The 22,335-nt window shown below is 34.8% G+C and overlaps 1 protein-coding gene across 13 annotated transcripts in view; it reads left to right on the top strand.

Moving 5' to 3' along the window:
- The window catches only part of CEP128 (centrosomal protein 128), a 418,511-nt gene that overhangs the window by 150,467 nt on the left and 245,709 nt on the right, over positions 1–22,335 (top strand). For all 13 annotated transcript variants that reach the window (XM_079128040.1, XM_079128046.1, XM_079128049.1 and 10 more), the window contains one exon: positions 1,759–1,923. In XM_079128040.1, coding sequence (XP_078984166.1) covers positions 1,759–1,923 — 165 coding nt within the window. The remainder of the gene's footprint in view (positions 1–1,758; positions 1,924–22,335) is intronic.

Below are 22,335 nucleotides of genomic sequence, written 5' to 3' on the forward strand. Positions count from 1 at the left end.
AATTACATGTAATAAAAAAAGTTTTTAGTTAAATTAGGAATTGATATGCTGATAAGTATGGAGAAGCAGGCACTCCAGAGGGGGGCAAAATCCCTGGTTGATAGAATTTGCCCAGCTCGGAGGATTAAATATCCCCATCTAGGTTGGTTTTAAAAGAGACATCACTGAACATGGGTGAAGTTCTGGAGAGAGGAACACATTTGTCTCATTGACCTTTAGGAGAATGCTTGTTTACCTATGCATTTTATAGGACATAAGGAAAAATAAAAGCATGCTACTGAAACTTAAAATCATAATTGAGCAATTTTCCTGATGAGGGACTTTATCTTATAAATTTACTTTTGGGCTGTGAATACAGGATTACTCATAAAAAATCAATTCCCTTGTTAATTCAAAGTGGCATCAGGTCTCAGGTGGATTTTGTGAAGTCAATAAAATACAGATTCTGTCTAAGACTCACAAAACTTCTTCGTTTTAGGAATTTGTTTCCAATTATTGTGTTCCTATACACCTAATTAAACACACATAATAAACTTATACAAGCAAAAGAAGGATATACATTTTAGGCATTAACACATGTATTTTAAACATACATAGTTGCTTGTAGACTCTCAGTAACTGGTAGATGTTAGTATAGAAAGTTGTACCCAGATGGTTTTGAAACCTTATGATATTGTTCCTTTTGATAGGCAGAGTGATGGAGTAGTTGAAAACACAAACATTAAAAAGAATTTCTGGTTCATGTACTGGCTTTCCTTTTACTCATTTCCTGGATAAGTTAACTTTTCTCTGCTTTGGTTTCAAAACAGAAGGCAACAAGGCAGTAATAGTGCATCCCTGGTTAGGTTTTGTGAGGATGAAATAAAGACAAACTGTATACAAAATGCCTTAGAGAAGTTCCTGACACCTACTGTTTACATTGTTATTTTAAAATTCTGGAGGTTACATACCAGACAAATCTTGAATTCCATATATGGAATAGATTATTCCTAATGTTTATCTTTTAAAGCAATTTTGATTATATTCAAATGCAGATTGATTTAAATTTTTTTTAGTTGTAGTTATATATTTTTATGTGGTGCTGAGGATTGAACCCAGTATCTCACATATGCTAGGCAAGTGTTCTACCACTGAACTATAATCACAGCCACCAGATTGATTCTTTTTAAAAAGGTATATTATTACTCTATTGGTGCTGAAATAAAGTCTTTCGAAATTATCTTTTAGTTTCATGGCTATTATAATCTTTCTAGGCCCCCAAGAGTTGTATGAATAATTGTACAGGAAGTGCACAGTTCTCTCCTAAAATCCTGGAGTTAGAAAGAACAGAAATGCTAAGCTTCTTTTGTAGCTGAGGAAACTTACCAGTCCGAAGTAGCATAGAATTTCAGTGGGTCAGTTAGTTCCCTGATAACTTGAACCCCTCTCAGCATTGGTGTTCCTTCTGTTGATTGCCATAACACTGAGCCTCCACTGTTACTGTTTATTGCTGTCAGTGGACAATTGCCTCTGTCTCTTTCACTGTATCTGTTAACTTCAGTACTTGATACAGTACCTGTCATTTGGTAGATGCTTGATACCTGTTGCTGGGTCATTGAACAAATGCAAAGAACATTTCCTATGTGTTTATTTTAATTTCTTTGTATGAATACTTTGGGAAGGCTAACATCATATTTTCCCACTGATCTATTGGGTTATTTAATTGAAATAATTTGGTCATAGGCAGTGGACTCTCTCTTCTCCTTCTTTTTGTCTCAGGCAGAAAACTTAGAAGATAAGAATATGGCTAAGCTCCATCGTTGTCAGCTAGAGAAGTTGAAATCACAGTGTGAGAAACTTACAGAGGAGCTAACCCAGAATGAAAATGAAAACAAAAAGCTGAAGTTAAAATACCAGTGTTTGAAGGACCAACTAGAGGAAAAGGTAAAAATATGAATAAATTCTAATGTAAAAGACATATTAATTTCTTCTAGAACATAATTTGTATATTCTGTATTAATAAATGTAATTATAGTCTTTCATAGCAAAGTTGTATTAGTGCCAGAAAAAAAAAAAATGACAAGTTTATTAGAATGCTGGGAGTTTTATTCTTTCAACCAGTCACCTTCTAATCTATTTGATTTTAAAATAATGTGTCTTAAAATAGCAATTTAGATGTAAGAAAAGAAAGGGTTGATGAATTTTGGGGGACCTTCTACATGTCAGTTGCTTTAACAGAATTCTATAGACTGGATGGATGTCTTGAAAACAACAGAGATTTTGTATCTCATAGTTTGGGAGGCTGGGAAGTCCAGATCAAGGCACTGGTAGATTCAGTGTCTGGTGAAGGTGCACGTCTGGTTGCTAGGTGGTGTCTTTGTAGTGTGTTCTCACATTGCAGAAGTAGCAAGGGAGCTTTCTGTGTTCTCTTTTATAAAAAGGACATTAATCCTTGTGAGTGCTCTACCTTCATGACCCAATTTCCACTCAAAAGCCCCACTGCCAAATACCATCACACTGGAAATATAGTGTCAACATACGGATTTTGGGGAGATACAAACATTCAATCTCTAGTAGTTAGGATTCCTTGATCCACGAGAAAACCAAGGTTCAAAATAAAATATTCAATGGTTAAATGCTTTTTATGTGCTACTCTTCATAGTAATTTTAAAAATTGATACTAATGTCAGTCTTATGGTTGTGGAGAACAAAAGTTAAGGAGGTTGTAACTTTGGAATATCCACACCAGGCTTTCTTCTCAGTAGATAAGTAAATTTATTTCTAGTAACTACCATTTATGGCATGTTGGGTAGAATACTCAGGATTTTTAGAAGTCACTCATTTTCAGGTTGTCTTCTGACAATAGATCAACAAAAGATAGAAGAAGAAAAATTTAAATTTGCTTTCTGTTTCTTTCTTTAACTTCCAAAAAGAATTTGCAGTGGAGTGTGACAGAAGTCAAATGTCACAAAGATTGTTAAAATACAAATTATGGGAAAAGGTAGTGTAGACATGAGCTGAATGAATACTGTACTTGCTGAGAGTTACTAAAATCCATGAAGAAGGAACTGCCACTGGGTGGGCCATCATAAAGGTATTCATCAACTTTTGGGAAGAAATTTTCTTAATCCTTTGCTCTCCTTTCTTCTTTTTGTTGTTTGTGATGTTTCGTTATTGTTTATATATTTATATTTATGTATTATTTCTAGCGATTGTTAAAACCAGGAGAATAAGTTAGATTGGAATTTATGATTAAATGTGGCTGCTAAATTTCAGCTGATAGGCTGGATAATAGCTGTAATGTAGTTCTTACTTCACGCTTTGCTTTGATTGAATCTAATGTTTGTACATATTTAACAAGTCTGTGACCAGCATATAGTTGCTATGGAAATGATTCTAATTTTTCCAACTTTTCTATAATTAAAATATTAGTCAGAAGATTGTGTTTAAAAATTTTATATTTCCTTATCTACATTTAAGAAAGTGTTGAAATATTTGATTTGTTCAAAATGTTAAAATTTACCTTGCTCTGCTTAAATGTTTCTTCAGTGATTATGTTTGAGATATTCTATATGTAATATACATATGTTTGTGTGTGTGTGTGTGTGTGTGTGTGTGTGTGTATATATATATATATATATATGAATTATCACACATCCAGAAAAATTCAACATTCACTTGAGCCTCCACTACAAAACAGGCACATATCCTGAGGATGGAATATAGATAAGATACTAGTTTGCAGTTGTTCCTTTTAGTTGTTAAAACTATATACAGGTTGAGTAAGTCTTTTGAAATGTTTGGAATCAGTAATGTTTTAGATTTTGGAGTTTTTCAGGTCTTATTTATATATATATATATATATATATATATATATATATATAATGAGATTCCTTAGAAATAGGACCAAATCTGAATACAAAATTTACTTATATTTCATGTACATCTTATATACATATCCCAAAGATAATTTAATACAGTATTTTTATTATGCCTGTGTTTTGTCCATGATCTGTCACATGAGGTCAAGTGTGGAATTTTTCACATGTAATATCCTGTCATCACTTAAAATTTTTTTAATTTGGAGAATTTTGGGTTTTAGAATTTGAATTAGAGATGTTCAATCTGTGGTCAAGTCTTGACAATGCATGCTAACATAGAGAAAAATTGATCACTGTACACTGAAGTGGTGTATAATTTTAAAGATGTACACACACAAAAATGTGTCCAGTGTTTCCTAAGGATAGCCAAATCTGCAGTTGTTTAAGTACCTTATAAAAAGTTTGTGTAATATTTGTGTTTAATTTATGTACATCTTACCATGTATTATGTCATCTCTACATTACTATAATACAATGTGACAGGCCCACATTGTTTTTCTATTGCATTATTTAGGGAATAATGACAAAGGAAAAATCTGTAAATTTTTGGTACACTTTTTCCATTTTTTTTTTTTTTTTTCAATTTATGGTCAGTCAAATCCTTGAATTTGGAGGATATGGAGGGCTAACTGTACACCTTATTTTTTCCTTGATGTTTATTTTGGTTATACATGATCATGCAAGTATTTTCAGAACTTTTATGCATGCATTTAAGACTTTATCAAGAGCTTCTTGCCAGGGAAGAATCTCTCCTGAAACGTTATAGAAAGAACTCTCCCTATGCATAGTATCATTAAAATTAATTATTTCCTTTGCTTGAATTTTGTAGGAAAATATTTTCTCTTTTGTTCCAAAAAGGATCCTGTTGATATTACTCTTTTCTCCTGACGTTAACCCAGAAACTCATAATACTGTTTATTTTATTGAAACATAACTTTTTTGATTTTGGTGGAATTTGCGAATTAACAAGAGTTACATAATTAAATCATTTTTGCTTAGCAAGTCAGCACCAGTTTACGTGGTGAAGGTTTTATAATAATGTGTGATCTACACAGATTTGTGTCTGATCGAATTTTTGAGAAATTTCATATTCAAACAGGTGTTTAATAATGACACTGGCTATTGTTGAAATCACGAGTAATTTTGCAGACATATTGAAAGAAAGAAATTTTAGTTTTGAACATTTGCATAGTATGTTGGAGATATCTGGTGCCTAAAATTAAGAAACGAATATTTTATAGATGAGTCAGTTTATACTTTATATTCTTTTAGGTCTTAGAAGTGTGACCATATTCTCAAAAACATGTTAAATATTTTGTGAAGGCATATTTATAAACAAATGAGAAAAATGGTGAAAAGAAAATGCAGAAGCATTCTGAGATTGTTATTTCTAAGTCCAACACAAACATAATAAAAATATTTATTTTCCAGTATTAGTGAAATAATGATTTTTAGTTGCATTCATTTGTGTGTGTGTGTGTGTGTAATATATTTTTTAGTTGGACACAGTACCTTTATTTTATTTATTTATTTTTATGTGGTGCTGAGGTCCGAACCCACTGCCTCGCCCATGCCAGGTGAGTGCTCTGTTTCTGAGCTACAGCACCAGCAGTGCCTGCCACCCTCATTTTAATTTTCTCCTATAATTTATCCTTTATCACATCCATATGTGGAACTTTTCTCTGTAATAGGCGATGCTTTCATTTGGATACCATTTGTTTTAGTTAGCCTTGTGAGTGTTGGAAGATTCTTCAGTAGTTTCATTTTTTTTCTACCCCACAAGAATCTATGTGCTAGCTTTCATTTAACAAGCATTGTTTCAGAGTTTATAAGGTGGCACTGCACACGGAGGCAAAAATGCTCTTGCCCACAGAATTTGGCATCATTGTGATTATAAAGTGTAAAATTACCATGAATATTATCAACTTCCACTGCCATATTTTATAGATGATATTCTGGCCCAAAGTCTTGCCCAGAACTATAGCCTTCCTTTTGTAGAAATGGAAGTAGTACTCAGGGTTACCAATTCTCTTCTTTCTTGTTGTATCAGACTTGGTAGGAATCATACCCATCAGTATTAAAGACTTTGTAAGTTGTCTGAGATGTTCAGCTCTCTAACTTAATACTTGCTACAAAACTATATTTAGTTATCTTTAGAGGACATTATTTTTTATTAGAGCATCATAATGATACATAATAATGGAGTTCATTTTGACAAAATCATATAAGCAAGGAATTGATTTCAATTCCCACTGACCCCACTTTCTTCCCCTGCCCTCTCGCCCTATTCTATGTCCTCTACTCTACTAAACTTCCTTTCTTCTACATTTACATAAAGGTGAAATTCCATTTATATATGAATATAACATGATTTTGCTAAATACATTCCATCTTCCCCTTTGCCTTCCTCCCTCCCTCTTCTCCTCCATTGATCTTCCCTATATCTTTATGATGTCCTATCCCATCCCCAAATACCTTCTTTCCCTTATTTTGCTCTAGATTCTACATATGAAAAAACATTTGACCCTTGATTTTAAGCCTGACTTATTTCACTTAGCCTGATTCTCTCCATTTCCATCTATTTACTGGCAAATGCCATTATTGCATTCTTCTTTATGGCTGAGTAAAATTCCTTTACTGTGTATACATAGCACATTTTCTTAATGCATTCATCTATTGACATGGCATCTGAGTTGACTCCATAATTTGACTATTGTGAATTGTGCTACTATAAACCTAATTGTGCTACTATAAACTTAAACTAATACAGCTATACTGTATTAGTATAATATCTGTATTAGTATAGCTGATTTTAGTTCTTTTGGCTAATGTTTAGGAGTGAGATAGCTGGATCATATGGTGGTTCTATTCCTAGTGTTTTGAGGAATCTCCTCACTGCTTTCCAGAGTGGTTGTACTAATTTGCAGTCCCATCAACAATGTAAGAGTGTACCTTTTGCCCCTCATTGTAGCCAGCATCTATTAATATTCCTGTTCTTCCTAATTGCCATTCTAACTGCAGTGAGATGAAATCTTAGTGTAGCTTAGATTTGCATTTCTCTAATTGCTAGAGTTGCTGAACATTTTTTCATGTATTGTCCATTTGTTTTTTTTCTTTAGAGAAATTTTCTGGTTTTTTTTTTTTTTTTTTTTGAATTGAGTTTTTTAGTTCTTTATATCCTGGGTATTAAACCCCTGTCACAAGTGTAGCTGAAAAAGATTTTCTCCCATTCCATAGCCTCTCTCTTCACTCAGTCATTTCCTTTGCTGTTCAGAAGTTTTTTAATTTGATGTCATTCTACTTATTGATTCTTGGTCTTGTTTCTTGAGCTTAAAGTGTCTTATTGAGGAAGTTGGTGCCTTCACTTGTCCAATGGAGTGTTGACACTTGCAGTTACAAGGTTTCTGGTATAATTTCTAAGACTTTGATCCATTTTGATTTGACTTTTGTGCAGAGTGAAAGAGATCTAAATTGTTCTTCTGCAGGTGAATATCCAATTTTCCCTGCATCATTTACTAAAAGGCTGTCTTTAACATATTTTCAGCAACTTTGTCACATATCAGATGGCTATAAAAATTTGGGTTTGTCTTTATGCCTTCTGTTATATTCCTTTGGCCTTCATGTCTAGTTTGATGCCAATACCATGCTCTTTTTACTACTGTAGCTCTGTAGTATAATTTGATATTAGTTATTATGATGCCCTTGTATCCCTTTCCTTGTTCAGAATTGCTTTGGCTGTTCTGGGTTTCTTATTCTTCCAAATGAGTTATAGGACTGTTTCCCCCGCACCCTAACTCTGTGAAGCATGTCATTGGTATTTTGGTGGGGATATCATTGAATGTATATTGCCTTTTATTCCCCCCTCTTTTCCTGTTCGTATCCCTTTAATTTCTTTGGTTTTGTCTAATTGCTCTGGCTAGAGTTTCAAGGACAATGTTGAATAGAAGTGGTGAAAGAGGTCATCCTGCCTTGTTCCAGTTTTCAGGGGGAATGCTTTCAGTTTTTCACCATTTAGAATTATATTGGCCATGGGCTTAGCATAGATGGCCTTCACAATGTTAAGGAATGTTCCCACTATCCCTATTTTTTCTACTGTTTTGAGCATGAAGGGGTGCTGTATTTTATCAAATGCTTTTTCTGCATCTATCAAAACAATCATGTGATTCTTGACTTTAAATCTGTTGATATGGTGAATTTCATTTATTGATTTCTGAATGTTGAACCAACTTTGCATCCCTGGGATAAAACGCACTTGATCATGGTGCACTATATTTTTAATATATTTTTGTATGCGATTTGCTAAGATTTTTTTGAGAATTTTTGCATCAACGTTCATTAAGGATATTGGTCTGAAATTTTCTCTCCTTAATGTGTCTCTGTCTGGTTTAGGTATCAGGGTGATATTGGCTTCATAGAGTTTGGGAGGGTTCCCTCCTCTTCTATTTCATGGAATACTTTGAGAAGTATTGGAATGAGCTCTTCTTTAAAGATTTTATAGAACTTGGCTGAGAACTCATCTGTTCCTGGACTTTTCTTGGTTGGTAGGCTTTTGATGACTTCTATTTAGTTACTTGAAATTGATCTATTTAAATTGTGTATGTCCTCCTGGTTCAGTTTAGGTAATTCATATGTCTCTAGAAACCTATTGATGTCTTCGAGGTTTTCTATTTTGTTGGAGTATAGATTTTCAAAATAGCTTCTAAATATGTTTTTGTATTTCTAAATATGTTGTGATATTTCATTGTTCATTCTGAATTTTAGTAATTTGGGTTTTCTCTTGTCTTCTCTTTGTGTGGCTAAGGGTTTATCAATTTTGTTTATTTTTTCAAAGAACCAACTGTTTATTTTGTCAATTTTTTCGATTGTTTCTTTTGTTTCAATTTTGTTGATTTCAGCTCTGATTTTAACTATTTCCTGTCTTCTACTACTTTTGGTGTTGGTCTGTTCTTCTTTTTCTAGGGCTTTGAGCTGTAGTGTTAGGTCGTTTATTTGTTGATATTTTTTTCTTCTTTTATTGACTGCACTCCATGAAATAAATTTTCCTCTAAGTGCTGCTTTCACAGTGTCCCAGAGATTTTGATATGATGTTTCTTTGTTCTCATTTACCTCTAAGAATTTTTTAATTTCCTTCCTGATGTCTCTGTTATCCATTCATCATACAATAGCATATCATTTAATCTCCAGTAGTTTCTGTTTTTTACTTTGTCATTTATTTCTAATTTCAATTCATTATGATCTGATAGAATACAAGATAGTATCTCTATCTTCTTGTACTTGCTAACATTAGCTTTGTGGCCTAAAATATGGTCTATTTTAGAGAAGGATCCATGTGCTGCTGAGAAGAAAGTGTATTTGCTCTTTGTTGGATGGTATATTCTGTAAATGTCCATTAAATCTAAATTATTAATTGTGTTATTGAGATCTATGGTTTCTTTGTTCAATTTTTGTTTGGAGGATCTGTCCAATGGTGAGAGAAATGTGTTAAAATCACCTAGTATTATTGTGTTGTTGTCTATTCGATTTCTGGAATTGAGAAGGATTTTTTTTTGACATATATGGATGAGCCACTGTTTGGGGCATAGATATTTATGATTGTTATGTCTTGCTGATTTATGCTTCCCTTAAGCAGTATGTAATGCCCTTCTTTATCCCTTCTGACTAACTTTGGCTTGAAGTCCACATTATCTGATATGAGGATGGACACTCTGGCTTTTTTGCTGTGTCCATGGGCACGGTATGTTTTTTCCCATCCTTTCACCTTTAGTCTGTGGGTATCTCTTTCTATGAGATGAGTCTCTTGCAGGCAGCAAATTGTTGGATCTTTCTTTTTAATCCAATCTGCCATGTCTTTTGATTGATGAGTTCAGGCCTTTAACATTCAGGGTCATTATTGAGGTACGATTTGTATTCCTGGTTATTTGGCTCTTTTTTTTTTTTGACACGACTTGGTTTCTCCTTTATTTGGCTATTCCTTTAGGGTAGTTCCTCCCTTTGCTGATTTACATCATTGTTTTTCATCTCTTCCTCATGGAATATTTTGCTGAGAATGTTCTGTAATGCTGGCTTTCTTTTTGTAAATTCTTTTAGCTTTTGTTTATCATGGAAGGATTTTATTTCATCCTCAAATCTGAAGGTAGGTTTTTCTAGCTATAAGATTCTTGGTTGGCATCCGTTTTCTTTCAGGGCTTGAAAAATGTTGTTCCAGGCCCTTCTAGCTTTTAGGGTCTGAATTGAAAAATCTGCTGATATCCGTATTGGTTTCCCCCTGAATGTAATTTGGTTCTTTTCTCTCACAGCCTTTAAAATTCTGTCTTTATTTTGTATGTTAGGCATTTTCATTATAATGTGCTTTGGTGTGGGTCTGTTGTAATTTTGTGTATTTGGAGTCCTATAAGTCTCTTGTACTTGATTTTCCATTTCATTCTTCAGATTTGGGAAATTTTCTGATATTATTTTATTGAATAGATTGTTCATTCCTTTGGTTTGTTTCTGTAAGCCTTCCTCAATCCCAATAATTCTTAAATTTGGCCTTTCATGATAGCCCATAAATCTTGTTGATTCTGTTAATGATTTCTTACCGTCTTCTCTGTTTGGTCAACTTTGTTTTCAGGATTAAATATTTTGTCTTCAATATCTGAGGTTCTGTCTTCCAGGTGTTCTATTCTATTGGTTATGCTTTCTATGGAGTTTTAATTTGGTTTATTGTTTCCTTCATTTCAAAAATTTCTGTTTTTTTTTTTCAACATCTCTAACTCTTTATTGAAATGATCTTTTGCTTCCTGTATTTGCTCTTTTAACTGTCGATTGGTGCGATCATTCAATGCCTGCATTTGCCCTTTCATCTCATCCTTCAATGCCTGCATTTGCTCTTTCATCTCCTTGTTTGATTTCCTCATCATTTTGATTGTGTACATTCTGAACTCCTTTTCTGACATTTCTTCTGCCATGATGTCATTTGATTTTATTGCTATACCATCTAGGTTTGTTTGGGACATTTTCTTCCCTTGTTTTCTCATATTGCTCAGGTATCTACTCCTCTAGTAGTGAAACTCTGGGATATTTCAGATTTCCTCTATTGACTAATATTGTCTCTGTAGATTTCCAGTAACTCACCTCTTAGCCTTCAGTAGCCTGAAGTCTTTGAGGAACTTGATAATGCATTGCTCCTCTAGGAAGCTGCCCCTCTAGGGGTGGTGGCCTTCAGGTGGTGTATATTCCCTGTCAGTGAGCAGAGGCGCCTCCACTTGTTGACTAATGGTGAGTCAAAGGGGGACTAGACTGCATACTGGGGCACGTCTGTTCTGGTTCTGTGTATCTGGTTCTACTATCCTGGTTGGAAAGCCACACCCAGCAGGGAAGACTCACCTGGTGGGAATGTTTCGCTAGGCAGCTCTTCTCTGAGAAGTTCCCTTTATTCCAGAACTACCACCTGGACTGGGAAGCCCTCCTCTGCGATGTTCCCAGACGTCCTAACCTACCACCTGGGCTGAGGAGCCTGGCCCTGTGAGGGATTTCCTTGCTGCGCAGCCCTCCTCTGTTCCCTGGGGACTGGAGCTACCCCTGGGCCTCGGATCCTCCCTCTGTGTCAAAGCCTCTCGCTGTGCGGCCCTCCTTTGCAATGCTCCTGGTTGACTGGGTCCTTGGCTCCAGTAGGGGAGTCTCACTGGGCCACTCTATTCCAAGATGTTCTCTGCGTTTCAGGACTACTGCCCCATCCGGGGAGCCCGACCAGAGGGAGAGACTCACCTGGTGGCTCTGAGTTGGTCCTGAGTCTCTCGGTATCTCCTTTTCTTGACTTCTGTGTCTTGTCAGAGGTTCTCTATCCTCCTGTAGGTGTCTCAGGAAGGGAGCTGCCCTTCCAATGATGATGGCCACTCCCTCAGGAATAATTCAAAGTGCCTGCACCAGTCTATAAAAAAGCCTCTGGCTAGCTTCAGGATGCATGCGGGCTGGCTCGTCTGCCAGCTTGCTCCGTGATGGCAGCAGACCTTGGTGTGATGGTTGGGTAGGTTACTCAGTGATGGCGTCTGTCTTTGGAATAGTGGTTGGCTGGGTTGGCTGCCCATCGCCTAGCTCCTCAAGGCAGGTGGGTTGGGTGCCCGCCTGCTACCTCCATGATGCAGGCGGCCTGACTCACCAGCCAGCTCGCTCCGGGACTATGACTGTGTATTTTATTTTGAATTCTTAGCATTGAATTTAAATTTAGAGTTATTACATTCAACAATTACCATATACTATTACTTTTCAGTCTGACATATTTTGGAATGGAAATCAAGAATGATTTTGTTAGAAATATCTAATTAATATCTGAAATTTCCACATATAACATATCTGTGAGGAAAAAAAATGAATGAGTATAATAAATTTCTGTTTTGGAAATATAAGGAGTAGATGTTGAATTCTCTCTTCACATTAAAAGAGTACAGTGTTATCTGTCAACTGAAAAAATTGTATTTTGATTCTGTTTCACCATCTGCTTAAGATTGATCTTTTTTGATGATATGGGAAAAATATATGATTGTCAAATGTCTGTTTTGTATTTGCTTCTTTGCAATATCACATTTCCACATTTTGACTGAGAGCTGTTTGATGGTAGCAGAGGAGAATTCTTTAATTTCAATTTTTTTCCAGAAGAATGAAAAAGTAATAGAAGCAAATGAGCTGTTGAGTTGTAGCATTTTATTTTAGTGTTTGCATTTTAGGGCATTTTTGGAGACTTTTTTCTTTGATATTTTAAGTATTTTTAAGCTTTTTGTATTTTAAATCGTAAGTAGAATAAAGCTGTAACCATCATACATTAATTTGAAAGTAAATTTAAATAAGAGACTCTAAGTAAAAAATAGAATGTATTTAATTATATGTTACAGTCCTCTTGTTTTGAAAATAGCAAGAAAATTTTAAAAACTGATAAATTTTCCAGTTGTGATTGTGAAAGGGTTAAGTGAATTACTCGTAGTCATTAAGTTCAGAGTGATCCTTGACTTTTACAAAGAATTGGCTGAAACAACAGAGTGTTTTCCATGTATGAAACACAATGTCAGATGTTAAGAAAAAAATTGAGAATGCAAAAGTGAAGTGAATGTACAATGGGAAATCAGAGTGGCATGTATGAATGCTGCTGGGACCAAGGTAGGGACGTGAAAGAAAGTTGTATAGAAGTACATCTAGTCTCTACTTTCTGTATTAGGACACAGGAATTAGAAGATGATGGAGCCATTTTCAAACTTCTTTTTATTGGTAATGACTTCTGTATTAACCATTTATAATTGAAGGGGTTGATTTTAAATTTTATATGAATTCCAGGAAGAAAGGCAAAGTTGACTTGGGTTTGATTGAGAGACCTGCCATTTAATCCTCACTGAGTGGTTGTTAATGAGAAGGTCCTGTGGAGGACAGCAAACATGTTGGCACTTTTCATTAAAAGCCTGTTCTATTAGTTTAATTTTATTTACCTCTTTAGTTGGGTATGATCCCTACAGGGTAGGTATTAGGCTAAGTAATGGAACTAGGATTGGTTGTGGTCTGGAAATTCAGTGAAGTAGGCCATACAGTTTCTATATTGCATGTGTTTCAGTGCTTTGCTTGAAGTTAAGCAGTCCTGACTAGCTTTGGGTAATACTGAAAAGGAACACAAAATGAATGCCCAGATTTGTTTTCTTTGAGTTTACCTTTTATTGCCATATAAAGTGCTTATTGATCTAATTCATTCTGCCACTTAATGTTAATCAAGCAATATTCTATAGATTTTTGGAAAAAAAATAAATAAGAGAGGTGTTTGCGGTAAATGTGAGCTATAGTATTTGGAGATTCACTTTTTAACTTTTATTTGCATATTGTTTTATAAGAACAATGCATGCTTAATTAAGTATTCTTTAAGGAAAAATTTAAAAAGCAGAAGAAGAAATCCCAATGGGTTTTAAAGACACCATAAGCTTATAAACATTTCTCTTGAGATGAATGATAATTTTTATCTTTTGAAAATTAAACAATGCTTGTTCCAAATGCATAATTTGTTTCTTTGTCCATATTGTTTCAGAATTAGAAATATATAAAAAAATGACTGATTTTAAGTAACTAATGTTTTTTGTTTCTAGATATTTGACTTATGAGAAATATGTCAGAATTATAAAGTGATCCTAATAATGAATGCACAAAATACCCCTTAGAAGGTATTTTTGTTTCCAACTTTTAATATTAATTTCTAGGATTGTATCCAATACATATCCTAATACCTTTTGATTATGCTACTAATAATCTTTGTATTACTCAATACTCTCTCAGAAAAGGATACTAAAAAGACTGAGGGAAGAATTGTTTCCTTAAATGGAGTTAAAAGTTTAAATTTGAATTTAAATTTAAATTTATTTTTATTTTTTTATGTGGTGCTGAGGATTGAACCCAGTGCCTCACACGTGCTAGGAAAACTCTCTTGCACTGAGCCACAACTCCAACCCCTTTTTTTGCCAATGTTTTATGAATTACTGTTGTAAGCCTGCAAAAAAACAGGTTATAGAGTGGAAAAGTCTCTTACATTCAGGTTTTAACATATATCAAATCATATGACCAGTTTTTGTATGCCATTCCTTTTTCTGTAAGTCTGTTTTTTTCCTCCCCCTCCTGGGTACTGTGGATTGAACTCAGGGCAGCTTTATCTCTGAATTATACCTGCCAGTTCTTCTTTTTAATTATTTTTAAAGTTTGATACAGGGTCACACTAAGTTTCTGATCCTCCTGCTTCAGCCTTCTGAATTACTGGGAGTTAGGTGTGCCCTGTCATGCCTGGCCCATCAGTCTTATTCTTACATGCTGTTAATAGTAACTTCTTCCTGTCCTTTGAAGAAAATAGTGTGAAACATCTATGTAACATAGGAGAAGGAACAGAGTATATCTAACAAAAAAAAAAAAAAAAAAAAAACAGCAACATTTTTGTTTGAAAACACTAATCTTCTAGTAGGACTATTATGTTCTTTTGCTTGTTAAATATTTGTAAACAACCAGCTAATTTTCACATGTGGACTCACTTTTGCATCTCCCTTCTTAGCACTTCCTGGGATTTCATTTTTGTGACCTCATCTTACCTTGATTACAGCAGCTACTGACAAGATGACTATTTTAATTGTTTATTTAATAATTAATTTGTGTCAAAAAGTGAAAATAGCTTGCAGAAACAAAAGTTATTTGAGTTTAGAGATTCTGTCCACCACCCAGTTTTCAGTTGGATTCTGTTATCCTTGACACGTAAATTAGGCTTCTGACTGCATGGAATGAACATAAAAGGCATTTATGTTCCAAAAAGTTTTTGGAGTGACTGTTGAGTGAGACACTATTAGTTGCTGGGATATTGAAATGAAGAAGAATTAGATTGCTGCCCTGATGGAACTAATAATCTGGTAAGGAGGCTGACATTGCATAAATTTACCTAAAGTGTCATGGAAGCACAGAGAGGGGTCCTCCAGTATTCTTGTCTATGAGCTCAGGTTATCTGCTGTCATGATATCTGTCAGTGAGGGGGAGGTACGCATTTGTTATTGGACTTTTATAATGAGTGAACAATCTGTTCAGTTAATGACCTTCCCTTGTCCTTTGAATTTCTTAGTACCATTGGTCTCTCAGGGAATAAAGAATATACAAGGTTGATTCATGGAGATGTTTTTTAAACCTGAACCCTTGATTTTAGAGTTGTTATTGCTTTTGTTTATTTTTTTTTCATATCAGATTGTCTAATATATGACCATTCTTTGAATTTCAGAAATTCACCATTATGTAAAATTTATTTTTTAAAAAATGATCTTGAAAAAAGTAATTATATTACTAGCACTAGATGAGTTTTTTAAAATTATTATTTACTTATTTTTTGGCTACTTTGCAAGGCCATTGGAGCTGCAGTAGTGTAACTATACAGATTAAATTTTCCCCAAAATACCTACAATAGCTGTAGTAGGTTCCTTCTTTTTGAGTCGTGTTATAGTTTCTGTGCTGGTTGGTATTTTGTATTGTATCTTAACTTCGTTGCAACTGCATCAAGTATTAGTGTAAGTAATGTGATCCTTTTTTTTTAATCATTTTTTTAAATTAAAAATCATAAATTTACATACAGGGCAATATTGTTTGATTCATTGTTATTTTTTCTCCCTTCCCCCCCGCCCCCACCCCTCTTTTCCCTCTATACAATCCTTCCTTCCTCCATTCTTACCACCCTCCTTATCCCTAACCCTAAACCTAACCCTAACCCTAACGCTGACCCCTCCTACCCCCCATTATATGTCCTCATCCGCTTATCAGCGAGATCATTCGTCCTTTAGTTTTTTGAGATTGGCTTATCTCACTTAGCATGATATTCTCCAGTTTCATCCATTTGCCTGCAAATGCCATAATTTTATCATTCTTCATGGCGGAGTAATATTCCATTGTATATATATGCCACAGTTTCTTTATCTATTCATCAATTGAAGGACATCTAGGTTGGTTCCACAATCTGGCTATAGTGAATTGAACAGCTATGAACATTGATGTGGCTGTATCTCTGTAGTATGCTGATTTTAAGTCCTTTGGGTATAGGCCAAGGAGTGGGATAGCTGGGTCAAATGGTGGTTCCATTCCAAGCTTTCTGAGGAATCTCCATACTGCTTTCCAGAGCGGCTGCACTAATTTGCAAACCCACCAGCAATGTATGAGTGTACCTTTTTCCCCACATCCTCTATCTTAGGGTAGTTTTGATTTGCATTTCTCTTATTACTAGAGATGTTGAACATTTTTTCATGTATCTGTTGATTGCTTGTAGATCTTCTTCTGTGATGTGGCTGTTCATTTCCTTAGCCCATTTGTTGATTGGATTATTTGTATTCTTGGTGTAGAGTTTTTTGAGTTCTTTATAGATTCTGGAAATTAGCGCTCTATCTGAAGTATGAGTGGCAAAGATATTCTCCCACTCTGTAGGTTCTCTCTTCACATTACTGATAGTTTCCTTTGCTGAGAGAAAGCTTTTTAGTTTGAATCTATCCCAGTGGTTGATTCTTGCTTTTATTTCTTTTGCTATGGGAGTCAAAATGGCCATACTACCAAAAGTGCTATACAGATTCAATGCAATTCCAATTAAAATCCCAATGATGTACCTTACAGAAATAGAGCAGCAATTATGAAATTCATCTGGAAGAATAAGAAACCCAGAATAGCTAAAGCAATCCTCAGTAGAATGTGATCCTTCTTTAGAGGGTCAAATAAATGTCTTCCAGACAGATCCAATTTTTGTTTGAGATAGTTTTATAATTCGAGTTGTAATGCTTGTGAGTGTCCTGGATTTAAAGCTCAGGTTGCCTGAGCTATTGGATATATTCTTCCTCAAAATGTTTTAGGTGATGTGTTAGGTCTTGTTTCCAATAACTTTGAATTAAATTGCATTAATTTTACTTTTTGCCTTTAATATTATTTGATCTGACTCTTTTCCTACCTCTTATTCTATTTCTTTTCCATCTCCTGTTGATGTGTTGAAGAGGGTCTTTGGGCTGGAATATCATCATCTTTGCTTACTGAAGTTACTTTTCAGTAAAAGTAAATCATTATTTTTGTAAGGTGATGTTTTATTAAGGTATGAGTGTATTATTTAATACAGTATTTCTGTTAAGGGATGTGAAAAACTTTATTTCATATAATAAGTATACTGGAAATAAAGTGGTATTTCTGGAACTCTTAAGATGTTGAAGGAATCTCATACGCTTGTACTAAGAAAATGTTATTTTGGACACACTAGTTTTATGGAAGTTGTTATATTTAAGATTATGTCTTATTTTAATCTTAAAGTCTTTAGGAAAGTGAGTGTTTTCAGTTGTAAGGAGTGTTAAATCATAATTCTATAGTTAGAGTAGTATTTCTTAAATTTGGAATTACAGAGTTAGTAGTGTGTGTGTATTTAGTATGAAATTGTAAGCAGTCTTACTTTTTATTTCCTTTGGACCTAAATGCCAACATTATAAGCCTTTCTTATCTGAAAATGGAAGCTTCATAAAACCTTTACTATCCTGAGAATGGAAGTATACATTGCTTAGTGTGTAGTTAGTACATTTCTTAACTAATTGACTCAGAGTAAATTTTACTGGTATGTAGGTACATCTCCAGTGTAGATGGATAGCCCCTAGAACTTTGGAATATTGTACATGTCCATTGTGCTTTTTTGGCCATATATTCCGAGAATGCCAGTATTTCATATATTTTCATTTATAATAGGGGCTTATTCAGAATTTGGTTTTGAGTTTTTCTCCTGTGACCTGCTAATAGATAACCTTTCTGAGTTTTTCACATTAATTTTCTAAATTCCAATTTTAAGAACTCAGCCTTTCTTGCATTTTAATAGAGAACTCTAGTCAGGGAGTCAGAGAACTTAGGTTATGGTTTATATGTAAGCTGTTTGATTTTAGTCAAGTTAGGCTTTGATTTCCTCATTTATTAAATAAGGATTGGGTTGTTTTCCAAGGTTTTTCTCAAACTCAGCCATCATCAAGGATATCTTCTTCTTGGATCTCCTAGACTATTACAGTCAGATTTATCTATTTTCCTTTCTATTCCTCAAACAAAGCTCCATATATTCCCTATCTCAGGTACCTGTGTGCATTCATCCTGAAACACTGAAGTTGAACTATTTCTTCCACATTTCTGAACATTATCTAAACTACTGCTTGTACCACTGGTTCCCTAAAAATATGTTAATTTTGTTGTATGGTCATGAGATATTGCCCCCTGTGAATTCAACAGAAGACAAGAGAATGCCTTAATAATGTCCAGATGTTATCATTTGCCCTTATTACTCTAGTGTTCCCAAATCTGAAATGTGATTGGATTAACTTCACCTATTTCTTACCACACCACTACTCCAGAATTCGCTCTGCTTGGTTGGTTGGTATATTGTTTTGAAACATGGATAGAAACAGGTAATTTATTTGGGTGCCATAATTGGGGTTCAGATAGATATTCCCAAGCCAGAAGCATGGGATGGGACAAAAGTGATATAATTTTATGGGGATATTTGTTGACTTTGTTGGGGCAGGAGGTATTTGTTGCCTGGTTTACTCTGTCTTTAGTATGCTTTCCATAAATATTTGTAGAAGGAATAAGTAAAATCCAGTTATACCTGGTGTGTTGGTCTTTTTTCTGATGCTGAAACAAAATGCCCGTGCTATTTACCTCATAGTTTTCAAGGCTGAAAATCCAAGATTGTCCAGTTTAGCCTCTGGCGAGGGCCCTTAACTGCATGAGATCATAGCAGATTACATCATGATAGAAATGTATGTGAGACTGATTGATCATATGTCAAGACAGAAGCCAGTTCCTGGGGAGGGGCTACACTTAATATTCTATTACAACCTTCTCATGAGAACTAAACAGAATCTCATGACAACAATTTTAATTTCTTCTGTTGGCAATGTTCCCCATGACCTCCTATCACTAGGTCCATATCTCAAAGTTCCTATTACCTTTCTCATCACCACACTGGGGGCCAAATCTCCAACACCTGAACCCTGGATGGACAAACCACTTCCAAATCATAGTGCTGCTTAAGTAGAGATTGAAATAATTTACTTAATCTTTAATTTAGGGTCTCAGAGCACATGCACATGATGGGGACCAGTATAGTCTAATAGCAGAAACCTTGTCAAATAAAATATCATGTGAAAAACTAGGTTTTTATTTGTTTGTTTTGTTTTTGTTGTACTAGAGATTGAACCCAGAGGGCTCACTCATGCTGGGCAAGCATTCTACTACTGAGCTATAGCTTCAGCCCAGAACAGGAGTTTTTACCTGGAAGGTTAGAAGGCTTTGTGGGGTAGAAAATTCATGTGTTTAATTATGAAATATAGCATTTATGCTAATGGAAAGCTTTTGCAGCTTTGTCAGTATTCTGTTATGTGAACTTGAGATTTTCAAGTAGGGGTTGGTTGCCCCTATAAGAAATGTCAAAGAAGGAGTTTCTGAAGAAACAGGAACTTGAACCTGATCTCAAGTTTTATGTGAGCCCATGATTCTCTGAGTTTTACTTCAAATGGAGATTGGTCGTAATGCTTTGATATAAATAACATGCTCTGAGGGAGAGCAAGAAAGAAAGGAGACTGGGTCTTGAAGGATTAACTTTGATGGACAGAAAATGTAGGTGGTGGGTACATTGGAATTATGGGAAAATGAGTATCCTCATCTAGGGACTTGATCAATGGTTGCTTTCTAATAAAGAAACTACTTATCAAAAATTATTCAGAGCCAGGATGTTAATTTTTCAGAAAGGCTCTTATAAGAGAGTAAGAGTTGGTAAAAATAGTGACAGATCTAAAGAAATGATGTATCAATCCAGAGTGAAAGTTTGTACAGATGTTCAATGTGGACAAAAGAGAAACTTTGGGGTATTCCCTTCAGCAATCCCCATCTCAACATTGCCCAGAAGAATGGAACACTTCTGCAATTGTGATTTGAAAATTCCTGATGTTTAGATGGACATGCTAGACTCTCATTAGCATGGTACCTTTTAAATATTATTTTAAAAAACGAATTCTCTTTGTTGTGGTTTCCGCTTTATTAAGCAACATTGACTATACTGTGCTGTCCCATCCAGTTCTGTCTACAGGGAGGTAATGTACTGACTAAGCTAACATGCACATCATGATACACATGGCAGTTAGGTTTCTCACCTAAACTCATGTGGATGATTGAATGGCATTTTAGTTTTATCATTGGTCTCTTGTGAGCTCAATGTTACTCTGATGCTGAAGATGACTCTACTCAAAATACCTAAAAGAATAGATTCAAACTAAAAAGCTTTCTCTCAGCAAAGGAAACTATCAGCAATGTGAATAGAGAACCTACAGAGTGGGAGTAAATCTTTGCCACACATAGTTCAGATAGAGCACTAATCTCCAGAATCTATAAAAAACTCAAAAAACTCTACCCCAAGAATACAAATAACCCAATCAACAAATGGGCTAAGAAAATGAACAGGAACGTCACAGAAGAAGATCTACAAGCAATCAACAGACATATGAAAAAATGTTCAACTTCTCTAGTAATAAGAGAAATGCAAATCAAAAGTACCCTAAGATTCCATCTCACCCCAATTAGAATGGTGATTATCAAGAATACAAGCAACAATAGGTGTTGGCGAGGATGTGGGGAAAAAGGTACACTCATACATTGCTGGTGGGTTTGCAAATTAGTGCAGTCGCTCTGGAAAGCAGTGTGGAGATTCCTCAGAAAGCTTGGAATGGAACCACCATTTGACCCAGCTATCCCACTCCTTGGCCTATACCCAAAGGACTTAAAAGCAGAATACTACAAAGATGCAGCCACATCAATGTTCATAGCTGCTCAATTCACAGTAGGCAGATCACAATCAACCAACCTAGATGCCCTTCAATTGATGAGTGGATAAAGAAACTATGGTATATTTATACAATGGAATATTACTCAGCCATAAAGAATAATATAATTATGGCATTTGCAGGCAAATGGATGAAATTGGAGAATATCATGCTAAGTGAGATAAGCCATTCTCAAAAAACCAAAGGAAGAATGATCTCGCTGATAAGCAGATGATGACACATAATGGGGGGGAGGAGGGGGCAAGGATGGAGGAAGGAGGGACTGTATAGAAGGAAAAGAGTGGTCGGGGGTGGGGGGAAGGGAAAAAATAACAATGAATCAATCAACATTACCCTGTGTAAATGTATGATTACACAAATGTTATGCCTCCATGTACAAATAGAGAATCAACATGTATCCTAATTGTTTACAATAAAAATAAATTTAAATAAAAGAAATACCTAAAAGAAAAGAAATTCTAGTTCCTAAGTTTACAAAGCTGAGATCCATACCTGGATGATGGATTATGGTGAACTGCTGAAGATAAATGTCTCTTGGCTCCCAACTGATTTTGAAGTACTATAGAGCTTCAAGTAGACTTGTACAAGTCAGTTGTGTTCAGGGTAGACATATGTAGGCATATTTGAAAAACTGTAGTCAAAATTTGAGACAGTGAAAAGAAGGAAGATGAAGCAGATAAGCAATAGTAATCTTAATGATAAATGAGACAAATAAGGGCAGAAGGCAGGTTGTCCAAGGGTCTGTCCTTTCAGTAGAGTAGGTTTGGTTCATTTTTTAATATAAATTGAAGTGAAAGGAAATAGCATTTGCATTTCTTATGGTGAATTGTCATTCTTCTTTTCATGATTAATTTTCAATGAGTGGATCTCATTGTTCTTTCAAATTCAAGCTGGCTTTGTTACCAACATAATCTTGGTCTTATTGTACTTAATAGGGTAATTAAAGATAATTATAGTATTATGTAATGTTTGAGGACATAATAACCATTCATCATGACTTTGGGGTGTTACTATATATATATAAACACTATATATATATATATATAAACATATATATATTCATGTATATATATTTCACTCTATTACTTTGTTAGAATTCTACCTGTGTAATATCACTTCGA

The sequence above is a fragment of the Sciurus vulgaris genome (genome assembly GCF_902686455.1).
Source record: "Sciurus vulgaris genome assembly, chromosome: 2".
Classification (NCBI taxonomy): Eukaryota; Metazoa; Chordata; class Mammalia; order Rodentia; family Sciuridae; genus Sciurus; species Sciurus vulgaris.